This window comes from Erythrolamprus reginae, chromosome 1 (genome assembly GCF_031021105.1).
Source record: "Erythrolamprus reginae isolate rEryReg1 chromosome 1, rEryReg1.hap1, whole genome shotgun sequence".
Lineage (NCBI taxonomy): Eukaryota > Metazoa > Chordata > Lepidosauria > Squamata > Dipsadidae > Erythrolamprus > Erythrolamprus reginae.
In genome coordinates this window covers 375,281,805-375,294,591 of record NC_091950.1, presented here as the reverse complement: position 1 = coordinate 375,294,591, position 12,787 = coordinate 375,281,805, and the positions used below count along the sequence as shown (strand labels likewise).

Sequence of the window (12,787 nt, the reverse complement as noted above, 5' to 3'; positions counted from 1 at the left end):
CCCATTTTTTAAAGGCATGATTGTTTTTGTTTGAAGGAATTTGAAGACCTTGGAAGGCTCACCCTATTTTACAAATTATCTTGAAGTTGTATTTGATATGTACGTGCTGGTGACCACCGCAAATAGCCCAGACATCATGTAGGTAATTCTCTTCAGACCAGAAGTAGTTGTTAAGTTGAGGTGATGCGATGTAATGTGTAGGAATTCATTGCCCTTCCCCTGCCACTTTCACAGTGGAACAGTCTAAGATAGTGATGGCGAACCTACGGCATGGGCGCCACAAGTGGTACGCAGAGCTATATCTGCTGGCACCCGAGCCATTGCCGTAGCTCAACTCCAACGGACATGTGTGTGCCAGCCAGCTGATTTTTGGCTCACACAGAGGCTCTGGGAAGGTGTTTCTGGCTTCCAGAGAGCCTCTGAGAGATGGGGGAGAGTATTTTTTCCCTCTCTCGGCTCCAGGGAAGCCTTTGGAGCCTGGGGAGGGGAAAAAACGAGCCTACTGGGCCCACCAGAAGTTGAGAAACAGGCCATTTATGGCCTCCAGAGGGCCTCTGGGAGGGCAGGGGAAGCTGTTTTTTTCCTTCCCAGGTATTGAATTATGGGTGTGGGCACTCGCACATGTGCAATAGTACACACACACGCTCTTTTGGCACCTGAGGAAAAAAAGGTTCGCCATCGCTGGTCTAAGATAACGAGCCCTATTCTGAATCCTCAGTTTACATTGGTGGATGGGGAAACGAGACGAGTATGTAATAAATGTGAATTGCTGTTTCCAGGCTCCCAGTAATAAATGTGAATTGCTGTTTCCAGGCTCCCAGCATTTCATTTGTAAATTAGGCATAGAGAGATTTTGCTTCAGAAGGGGTGGCCACTGGGAAGAAGTAGTAGTTACCTAGGCAACTTTTGGAAGTGTGTTGTAGATATTTATCTCTTGTGGAGAGCAGATATATGACTATTGCTTCAATTTTGTGCAACAATTATGATTATAAGTGGAACTCTATTCAGATCAGAGCCATGCATCAAAAACCATGGATACATGAAATTGTTCATCACAGACAACAATGCCTCAGCTATATTTATCAACTACAGATACACAAAATTGTGGCTAATGGAACTGTGGAAAAAGACATCCATCTCTATAGAGCTATGTGAACGGGTTGGGTTCAAACATGGTTTACCTCTTATTTTAAATCAGCCCAAATTGCCTGGGTTCGTTTATCCCAGTGGGCAATGAATTACAATGGCTCGATGTCATGATATAACATGAAATAAACCCCATTAAAAAGCCTGAGCAGGCAATTCTGTTGTGGGGAAAGTATCTGCTTTTTTTCTCTGGAAATCACTAGGGCCTTTAGTACTGTATATTTAATGCACATTTTCTTTCTTCCTTATAGGATGCCGGCTTATGACTTCAGCTGGTGGTACAGTTTGTTTTTCATAATATATGTAATAATCAACACCTACATTTTCATGTCAGTCTTTTTAGCAGTTGTGTACAACAACTACAGAAAACACTTAAAGGTAAACTCTGCATTTGGGTAGGCCCTGCCCTTAAAGCCTTGGTGGGAGGAGGAGGAGGAAGAAGAGGAGGAGGAGGACAGTCGCTGCCCAGAGTGAAGGAAGCGTTTCTTTTCTCTGGGCGCTAGCAGAGGTTTATTTCCTCTCCAAGCTCCCAGAGAAAGGAAAATGCTTCGTTTGCTCTGGACTGCCAAAGCCTCCTTAGGCACCACTGAAAGGCTCCAGTAGCAGGCCAGAAAAGCCCGAGATGGCCGGGATTAAAGGGGGAATGACAGGAAACTGTGCCGCTCTGAAATTTCCTGGGAAATTTTTATGGACTCGGGTTCTTAAGTAGAAAATGGTTCTTGAGAAGAGGCAAAAAAATCTTGAACAGTTCTTATCTAGAAAAGTTCTTAAGTAGAGGTGTTCTTAAGTAGAGGTACAACTGTAAATGGTATTTTTGCAAATCTTTAGTGTTCCAAATCTGTTGGTATTTCCCTCTTTTGTATGGGTGATGTTATTTAGGAACTGGAGTGAATATTCACAGCTTGAAATAGAGATAGTAAGTTGCCTTCCATTAGGGAACAGACAGAAAACCGTCTTTGTTACTGAGACTTTGAGAAAAGGGGATATTGTGGTTCCCTTTAGAATATTGTCCCTGAGTCTCAAAACTGCTTTCTGAGCTTCCCTGTAAGCTCATGTGATAACTTTTCTTCTTTAACAGTTATTCGTGTTTTCCAGAATGAAATCCGCAAGCTTGCTTACATGAAACATCACAAAATGATAGAAGCCTTCAACCTCCTAAAGGTCAAAGAAAGAGATGAATTTGTTATCCAACAAGATCAGTGGAAAAGTCTGGTAAAAATGGTGGCGCCTCATATCAGTGCATCTCATCGTGAACTTCTTTTAAGGATATCTGATGAAGAACAGAAGGGCCACGTGGGTGAGTATCAGTTAAAGATCCTTCGGATATATGAATTGCTTCACATTCTGATGCAAATTGGTCAAATATGCCCCTTGAGACAGATGTGAAATTTATTTATTTATTTATTTATTCATTCATTCATTCATTCATTCATTCATTCAATTTTTATGCCACCCTTCTCCTTAGGGCGGCTTACAACATGTTAGCAATAGCGCTTTTTAACAGAGCCAGCCTATTGCCCCCACAATCAGGGTCCTCATTTTACCCACCTCGGAAAGATGGAAGGCTGAGTCAACTTTGAGCCGGTGGTGACATTTGAACCGCTGACTTACAGATCTACAGTCAGCTTCAGTGGCCTGCAGTACAGCACTCTACCTGCTGCGAAATACAGCAAGTTCTAACGGGTTGTGGAGAACCGGTAGTGGAAATTTTGAGTAGTTCAGAGATCTGGTAGCGGAAATTTTGAGTTGTTTGGAGAATCTGCAAATACCACTTCTCGCTGGCCCCAGAGTGTGGAGGGAATGGAGATTTTGCAATATCCTTTCCCCAAGAGTAAAGAGAGAATGGAGATTTTATTATTGATTGATTGATCGGATTTATATGCCGCCCCTCTCTGAGGACTCAGGACGGCTTACAACATATGAGGAACAGTGTACATCCAAATCGAATTAATTAAAGTTAATAATCTAAAAAACCCTGAAAAACCAATTAAAATGCTCTCATACCCATTCAATCAGCAAGCTCACAATACATTTGTCGGCCAGGGGGCAATGTCTAATAATCCCAGGCCTGGCGACATAAATGAATCTTCAGACTCTTACGAAAGGCAAGGCGGGTGGGAGCAGATTCCAGAGGGCAGGGGCCCCCACAGTATTCTTTCCCTAGAATGGGGTGGGAATGGAGATTTTGCAATATCCTTCCCCCTGTACATGAATATGGCTTCCCCATTGTCTTTGCTTTCAGAAGGTTGCAAAAGGTGGTCACATGAGCCAGGACCATGGATGGGTTCCTCCTGGTTTGGACCAGATCGCCTGAACCTTTAGCAACCCACTGGTGACGTAATTTTGGCGTTAGGGATCTGGTTCAGTCTGTGTTTGGCGCCATTTCCCCCCCTGAATTTTCAGTCAATTTTCCTGTGTTTTGTTTGCTTCTGCTCAAACTGTGCTTTGAAAAAAGCCCGCCCGCTTTCTTCTGGGTTAATACTGACCTTTATTTCTTCGCCTGAAGCACAGCTGATCAGCTCCTCAGCTGAGTTTAGGGCTGAATTCACCATCTTGGTGGATTAGACACATGTTCACCAAGCAGGCGCGTAAGTGAAATTGGTCTTGGGGATGCGCAAAATGCGAACCGGTGGTGAAGATAAGTGGAACCCACCCTTGCCCTAGACTCAGCAACCGTCATAAATATGAACCAGTTGTGTAAAACCAGTCCTCCGCCCTGGACACTAATATGTATGAGTCATAATTGTGCGTTGTCTTATTGGATTTAAACTTTTATTGTTGCTGTTTATGTATTGGGGTTTAAATTTTTTTTTTACTATGATTTATTGTTCTAGGCCGCCCTGAGTCTGCAATGAGAAGGGCGGCCTATAAATCAAATCAAATCAATTAATAAACAAACAAACAAACAGGTGACCATTGGAATGCTGCAATGGCATGTGTGAAAAATGATCATGTTTCAGTGCTGTTGTAACTTTGAATAGTCACTAAATGAACTGTTATAAGTTGAGGACTACCCATACACATTTTTAATATAGATAAGGAATTATCCTCACAGAATCTGGTGGTTCATTCCATGCACATTCTACAAAACATATAGTTAAACTATTGCCAACTGTTATTGTCCCTCCTAAACCGATTGGAGCTCACAGGGTTGGCCTTCTTCAGGTCCTGTTGACTAAACAGTGTCAGCTGGCGGGGCCTCAGGGGAGGGCCTTCTCTGTGGTGGCGCCGGCTCTCTGGAATCAACTACCTCTGAGATCCGTACTGCCTCCACCTTATTGGCTTTCTGGAAAGCCTTGAAAATTTGGCTCTGACAGCAGGACTGAGGGCCGTGAGCAATTGACATCTTTACTTTTGACCCCAACAAGATGTGGTATTTTATTTATTTATTTATTATTTAGATTTGTACGCCGCCCCTCTCCAAAGACTCGGGGCGGCTCACAACAAGATAGAACAAATCTTAAATAATCCAAATAACTTTAAAATATTTAAAGATTCAAAAGAACCCCATATACTAACAGACACACACACAAGCATACCATGTATAAAATTGAACATGCCCGGGGGAGGTGTTTCAATTCCCCCATGCCTGACGGCAGAGGTGGGTTTTAAGGAGTTTACGGAAGGCAGGAAGAGTAGGGGCAGTTCTAATCTCTGGGGGGAGTTGGTTCCAGAGAGCCGGTGCCGCCGCAGAGAAGGCTCTTCCCCTGGGGCCCACCAACCAACATTGTTTAGTTGACGGGACCCGGAGAAGGCCCACTCTGTGGGACCTAATCGGTCGCTGGGATTCGTGCGTCAGGAGGCGGTCTCGGAGATATTCTGGTCCAGTGCCATGAAGGGCTTTAAAGGTCATAACCAACACTTTGAATTGTGACCGGAAATTGATCGGCAGCCAATTCAGACTGCGGAGTGCTGGTGAAACATGGGCATACCTAGGTAAGCCCATGACTGCTCTCGCAGCTGCATTCTGCACGATCTGAAGTTTCCGAACACTTTTCAGAGGTAGCCCCATGTAGAGAGCATTACAGTAGTCGAACCTCAAGGTGATGAGGGCATGAGTGACTGTGAGCAATGAGTCCCGGTCCAGATAGGGCCGCAACTGGTGCACCAGGCGAACCTGGGCAAACGCCCCCCTCGCCACAGCTGAAAGATGGTTCTCTAATGTGAGCTGTGGATCGAGGAGGACGCCCAAGTTGCGGACCCTCCCTGAGGGGGTCAATAATTCCCCCCCAGGGTAATGGATGGACAGATGGGATTGTCCTTGGGAGGCAAAACCCACAGCCACTCCGTCTTATCCGGGTTGAGTTTGAGTCTGTTGGCACCCATCCAGGTCCCAACAGCCTCCAGGCACCGGCACATCACTTCCACCGCTTCGTTGACTGGACATGGGGTGGAGATGTAAAGCTGGGTATCATCCGCATATTGATGATACCTCACCCCATGTCCTTGGATGATCTCATCCAGCGGTTTCATGTAGATATTAAATAGCACGGGGGAGAGGACCGACCCCTGAGGCACCCCACAAGGGAGAGCCCTCGGAGCCGACCTCTGGCCCCCTACTAACACCGACTGCGACCGGCCAGAGAGGTAGGAGGAGAACCACTGGAGAACAGTGCCTCCCACCCCCAACCCCTCCAGCCGGTGCAGAAGGTTACCATGGTCGATGGTATCGAAAGCCGCTGAGAGGTCAAGGAGCACCAGGACAGAGGATAAACCCCTGTCCCGGGCCCGCCAGAGATCATCCATCAACGCAACCAAAGCAGTTTCCGTGCTGTAACTGGGCCTGAAACCCGACTGCCGGGGACATAGATAATCGGCTTCTTTCAAGGACCGTTGGAGCTGGAGTGCCACCACCTTCTCAACAACCTTCCCCATAAAGGGAAGGTTGGAGACTGGACGATAGTTATTAAGTACGGCTGGGTCCAGGGAAGGCTTCTTGAGGAGGGGGCGCACAAGCGCTTCTTTATAGAGTGTTGGAAAGACTCCCCTCCCCAAGGAAGCATTGGTAATCTCCTGGGCCCAGCTCCTTGTCACCTCCCTGCTGGCCGAGACCAACCAGGAGGGACACGGATCCAGTAAACAGGTGGCGGAACTCACAGCTCCAATGGCCTTGTCCACTTCATCAGGTATCACCAGATCAAACTCTTCCCAGACAGGTGGACAAGTATGTGCCCCAGTCACCTCGACTGACTCGTTGTCAGTCGACCCTGTTTTACAATTGGAGTCGAGATCGGCCCGGATCTGAGCGACTTTATCAGCGAAAAACGTGTTAAAATCCTCGGCACTGCTCTGCAAGGGCTCCCCAACTCCCCCCTGGTTAAGAAGGGAGCGGGTCACCCTAAACAGAGCGGCCGGGCGGGATTCCGCTGATGCAATCAAGGTGGCATGGTACGCGCATCTTGCCGCCTTGAGCGCCACTTTGTAAGTCTTAATAAAAGCTCTTACAAGTGTTCGATCAGATTCAGACCTACTCTTCCTCCATCGCTTCTCTAGACGTCTCTTTTGGCGTTTCAACTCCCGGAGCTCCTCGTTGAACCATGGGGCTCTACGGGGTCTAGCGCCACGGAGAGGTCGCAAAGGCGCAATCCGGTCAAGAGCCTCTGCCGCAGCCCTGTTCCAGGCCTCCGCAAGAGACTCCGCCAAACTGTGGACGAGTGCCTCTGGAAAAACCCCAAGCGCCGTCTGAAAGCCCTCTGGGTCCATCAGGCGTCTGGGGCGGAACATCTTCATTGGTTCCGCCTCACTGCAGGGAAGGATTGGAGCCAGGAAGTCAAGCCGTAGTAGAAAATGGTCTGACCATGACAAAGGCAATGGTTCTAAGCACCTTAGTCTCAGACCATTACTCAATTGCTCAGAAAGAAATACCATGTCAGGTGCGTGCCCTCCCTCGTGAGTCGGACCCTGTACTACTTGAGTCAGGTCCATGGCTGTCATGGTGGCCATGAACTCCTGTGCCAACCCAGAGGTTTCGCCAAGTGACGGCAGATTGAAGTCCCCCAGGACAATAAGTCCGGTGAATTCCACCGCCAACACGGCTACCTCCGCGAGTAGTACAGGCAGGGCTTTTGACATGCAGCTGGGAGGCAGGTACGTGAGAAATAAGCCCACCTGAACCCCTAAGTCCAACCTCATCAAGAGAGACTCGCAACCCGCAATTTCCGGAGCAATGAGTCTACGCAGGCAAAGGCTCTCCCTGGCTATAATAGCCACTCCTCCCCCCCTTCCTTGGGGTCGAGGTTGATGCCATATCTGAAACCCGGCTGGGCAGATTTCAGAGAGAGGAACACCTCCCTCCGGGCCCAGCCAGGTTTCAGTAATACATGCCAGGTCGGCCTCCTTATCCAGGATCAAATCCCAGATGAGGAGAGCTTTATTTACCACTGACCTGGCATTAAGCAGCAGCAACCTGAGCCCAGGGCCAGAGTTACACTCATCACCAGTACCCAAGATTGGGCTCACAGAGCCAGAACAAGGGACCGTTATTAAGTAACGGTCCCTCGTTCCCCTAGAACGGCTAACTCTGTGGCCCCCGACGTATCTGCCTCTCCCCAGCAACACTGGAATATTCCGACCCTCTGCCACCCCAGAGATCGGTGCCCCTTCCTCTCCTGTCTCCCGAGCGTCAGGTGGGCCAAATCTATCATTCATACTACTATCAGTCATCTCATCCATACCATAACCCCCCCCCCCACCAACCCAGTCATGCCACTCATTCCACTCATACCCACAAGTATATTTATCCCAATCATCCATTAATTTAGGACCCCCAATTATATTAAAAATCGATTAAATTAATAACAATTTAAAATAGCAGTTAATAACAATTTAAAACATTAAAACATATAAAATTATAAATCTGAATAAATTAATAAGTTAATAAGATAGTATAAAAATATAAAATCAGATCTTAATCAATATCAATCATCAGTCAATCAACCAATCCAGGTATGATATGCATGACATGGTATGACCACATTAATGTGATTATAAATTGTTCTTTATACTATTTTATTGTTGTAAGCTGCCTAGAGTCCTTCAGGATTGGGAGGCATACAAATTAAACAAACAACAAACAAACACGGTATCCATGCTCATTGGTATCTCCGTCGAGCTATGAAGATGATATCATGACGCAAATACCACAGGGGTATATTGCTGCTGTGACATGAGATGCAAATGTATAAGTTGTCGGGTTGCATGATGACATCATCACACACCAGTTGTCTTTTTCCCCTTCGTCCACCTGTGGATCCATATCCTACCATATAATAATAATAATAATAATAATAATAATAATAATAATAATAATAATAATAATAAAACAATCATCACAACAACAACAGAATTGGACGGGACCTTGGAGGTCTTCTAGTCCAACCCCCCACTTAGGCAGAAAACCCTACACTACTTCTGACAGATTTATTTATTTTATTTATTTTATTTATTGGATTTGTATGCCGCCTCTCTCTGGAGACTCGGGGCGGCTAACAGCAATAATAAGACAGCATATAATAATAATCCAATACTAAAAACAATTTAAAAACCCATTATTATAAAAACCAAATATATATACAGACATACTATGCATAAAATTGTAAAGGCCTAGGGGGAAAGAGTATCTCAATTCCCCCATGCCTGGCGGCAGAGGTGGGTTTTAAGTAGCTTACGAAAGGCAAGGAGGGTGGGGGCAATTCTAATCTCTGGGGGGAGTTGGTTCCAGAGGGCCGGGGCCGCCGCAGAGAAGGCTCTTCCCCTGAGTCCCGCCAAGCGGCATTGTTTAGTTGACGGGACCCGGAGAAGACCCACTCTGTGGGACCTAACTGGTCGCTGGGATTCGTGCAGCAGAAGGCGGTCCCTGAGATAACGTGGTCCGGTGCCATGAAGAGCTTTATAGGTCATAACCAACACTTTGAATTGTGACCGGAAACTGATCGGCAACCAATGCAGACTGCGGAGTGTTGGTGTAACATGGGCATATTTGGGAAAGCCCATGATTGCTCTCGCAGCTGCTTTCTGCATGATCTGAAGTTTCCGAACACTTTTCAAAGGTAGCCCCATGTAGAGAGCGTTACAGTAGTCGAGCCTCGAGGTGATGAGGGCATGAGTGACTGTGAGCAGTGACTCCCGGTCCAAATAGATGGTTATCCAACATCTGCTTAAAAACAAGGCATTCACAACTTCTGGAGGCAATCTGTTCCACTGATTAATTGTTCTGAGCCATGAGCAAAGATTTTTGCTATCCCTTGTATCACACTGTGATCATTTTAATAAAAGGTTTTGATTAGGGATGCTTCTTAATTGGATTCTGTCATTTTGTGTATGACAGACAAAAAATCCTTTGTACGTCTGGCTGATCTTTTGAATATAGAGGTGATCACACTGAAGGCCCGCCTCCACCCTTTCGACATCTGGTTTCCACAGGTGTATAACTCAACTCCCAGCCTGGTTTTGCGCACTATGGTCCAGCACAGGTACGTCTATGTTCAGGAAATGACTTGCAGCAGACTCAGTATAATATTTCTACTTGTCCATGTGAGTGGCACATAATTTATTTATTTATTTATTCATTCATTCATTCATTCAATTTTTATGCCGCCCTTCTCCTTAGACTCAGGGCGGTTTACAACATGTTAGCAATAGCACTTTTGAACAGAGCCAGCCTATTGCCCCCACAATCTGGGTCCTCATTTTACCCACCTCAGAAGGATGGAAGGCTGAGTCAACCTTGAGCCGGTGATGAGATTTGAACCACTGACCTGCAGATCTACAGTCAGCTTCAGTGGCCTGCAGTACAGCACTCTACCTGCTGCGCCACCCCGGCTCTTATAATGTAGAGTTACTTTAGTATTCCAAATGTATTTTATGTAATATTAACTCCTGGCAGCCAAACTGATCACCAAATTGATCTGTATTTCATTTCATTTGTCTGCAGAGCATTCATTTGGATATATGATATTATCATACTAATCAATGCAGTCTTCATTGCACTGGATGAAAAGAATCCTTATATTTCCTATGCAGAGTGGGTGTTTCTATGCTTGTATATAATTGAAATACTCCTGAAATTATATGTCTTTGAACCCAGGACTTTTTTTGCCAGGAACCAATTCTGGAACTGGTAAGTAATGCTTAGCCTTGGTCTTTTTATGATGAGCAAACCAGTTCCACCTACTTTACATCCATTCACTGGGGAACATTCCACACGAAGGCTAATACTTTAGCTGCTTCACATTCAAGACTTGGTTTGTTCTAACAGTAATTCACATTGAGAAATATTAAAACAGTTTAGTATTACAGTAGAAAAATATTGAAGAGCCAGAATGAAAGAGGAAAGTCTCCTATCTATATGTCTGTGGAGATAAACATGAATTTAAACATGCCTGGGATAAAAACCACAACAACACAAGAGCACACAACAGATTTAAACTTAATATTAACTGCTCCAAACTTGACTGTAAAAAATATGACTTCAGTAACCGAGTTGTCGAAGCGTGGAACTCATTACTGGACTCCATAGTGTCATCCCCAAACCCCCAACACTTTACCCTTAGATTATCTACTGTTGACCTATCCAGATTCCTAAGAGGTCAGTAAGGGGCGAGTACAAGTGCACTAGAGTGCCTTCCGTCCCCTGTCCTATTGCTCTCCTATATCTCCTATACCTTTCTTCTATTCCTATATCTCTTCTTCTATTCTTTCATTGATATGTTCTATTACTATATCGTCTTTTCTATTATTTCTTAGATATATTCTACTATGAGTATCTCCTCTATAACCATCATGTATTTTACTATGTGTATATAGATATATACCCACTAAAACCCTCATTGTGTATTGGACAAAATAAATAAAATTAAAAAAAATAAAATATACAGTACATTCTAAGATAAAATACAGGAAATAGTATAAGGGCAGACTATATAGACCATGAGGTCTTTTTCTGCCGTCAATCTTCTATGCTTCTATTTTTCTATGAGATTCTCAGTCACCCAAGTCATGGTTTTACAAAAGGTGTTTTTTCAAGAGGCAACTGGAGTCTCCAGTTTTTCTTTGAAGACGTTTCACTTCTTATCCAAGAAGTTTTAGCTGAAGAAGCTTCTTGGATAAGAAGCGAAACGTCTTCAAAGTAAAACCAGAAAGTCCAATTGCCTGTTGAAAAAGCACCTTGGAGTCTCCTATCTATACATTCTTGCCCTTATGTTTGTCATTGGATTCAATAACAGAATCTTTGTCTTATTTTAGAAATGGGAGTTGAATTAAATAATATATATGTGTATTTCAGATACTGTATGCTTTAAAAATATCTCCTTTATACCCTTCTAGAAAACAGGTGTTAAAATGCCCATTAAAAATCAGCAACTGCTTTCTTACTGATTAATAAAGGATCTGACTAGCACTTAATGCTCGTCTTACATCAAAAATTTCAAAATATTGGCAGATTTTTTTTAAAGTAGATCAGCATTTGGTAGGTGAAAGAGGAAGAACAGACTGTTTTGATAACCCACCTTTCCATCTTTCCTAGGTTTGATACTTCTATCATCATTGCTGCTTTGATTGCAACAGTATTGAACACTGCACTTAAATCAGGTATTATATGCATATATACAGTGTGTATGTATGTATGTATGTATGTATGTATGTATGTGTATATATATATATATGTGTGTGTGTGTGTGTGTTTTCGTAGATTTTCACGGGTACAGGTATGACGGTCTTGGTATATTCGGGTTTCTTCCTGTGTAGGACATACAGTGTGTGTGTGTGTGTGTGTGTGTATCTCGCATGTTTTTTTGCTGAATTTGAAAATTAAGGGAGACTAGGATAGATATATTTCAGCCTTATTTTGGCCTCATCAGCTAGCCATACCCATTGGGACTTGAACCTGCAACCTTTGCCTTGTAAGGCAGAGAATTATCCTCTAGGCTACAGTATCCAATCCCTTCAGCTCTGCACCAGGGAAGGGTTACATATTTTTGTGTCGAATCACCCTGGTGTATTGAAGGAACATCACAGCTCCTTATTTGCCTCTTGGCCCAACCCAGGGTCATTTACATACACACACACCTATAATTTTATTTCTCTTCTATCGAAAAATGAGAGATAATGCATTTTCTCCATTTTAATAGAAGCCTGTTAAGATTTTTAGTCAAATAAGAGTCAGATTTTTTTTAAAAAAATACAATGCTAACTGCAAAGTTTGGGGGAAACTTACATGGGTTACCTTCAGTCACAGTACAACAGGAACAAGTGTAGCTTCCACTGTCTGTACATCATATGCTGTTCTCTTTCTCTGTTCAGACCATTCCTGGAAACAAAAACCAGGAGGAAATTGGAAAGTCCCTGTTTTGTTGCAAATTCCTCACATTATTGCTTATTTCAAATTTTGTCTGACCATTAGTCTTAATTACCCTTAAGTACCATTATCTTGTTTCATGAAAGTGATTAATTTCAGACCACATTGAAGCTATAGTTAAAACATATTAGTTCAAGCTGTTCACAGTTGAAGAGCAAGAGTAGGGGGCTCTTATTCTTATTTTTATAATTACTGAGCTGTGAGGTAATTATTACTTCTAAACTGGCTTGAGGCGAAGTGCCCAGGTCTATAAACTAGCTTAACAAGTTTAATTTAACTTCTTATGAT

General features: G+C 44.0%; 1 protein-coding gene across 2 annotated transcripts in view; it reads left to right on the top strand.

Moving 5' to 3' along the window:
* Positions 1 to 12,787, top strand: part of LOC139157651 (two pore calcium channel protein 1-like) — a 42,826-nt gene that overhangs the window by 14,766 nt on the left and 15,273 nt on the right. For both annotated transcript variants that reach the window (XM_070734648.1, XM_070734649.1), the window contains exons 7-12: positions 37 to 138; positions 1,398 to 1,524; positions 2,242 to 2,443; positions 9,473 to 9,617; positions 10,079 to 10,264; positions 11,669 to 11,733. In XM_070734648.1, the coding sequence (XP_070590749.1) occupies positions 37 to 138; positions 1,398 to 1,524; positions 2,242 to 2,443; positions 9,473 to 9,617; positions 10,079 to 10,264; positions 11,669 to 11,733 (827 nt within the window). The remainder of the gene's footprint in view (positions 1 to 36; positions 139 to 1,397; positions 1,525 to 2,241; positions 2,444 to 9,472; positions 9,618 to 10,078; positions 10,265 to 11,668; positions 11,734 to 12,787) is intronic.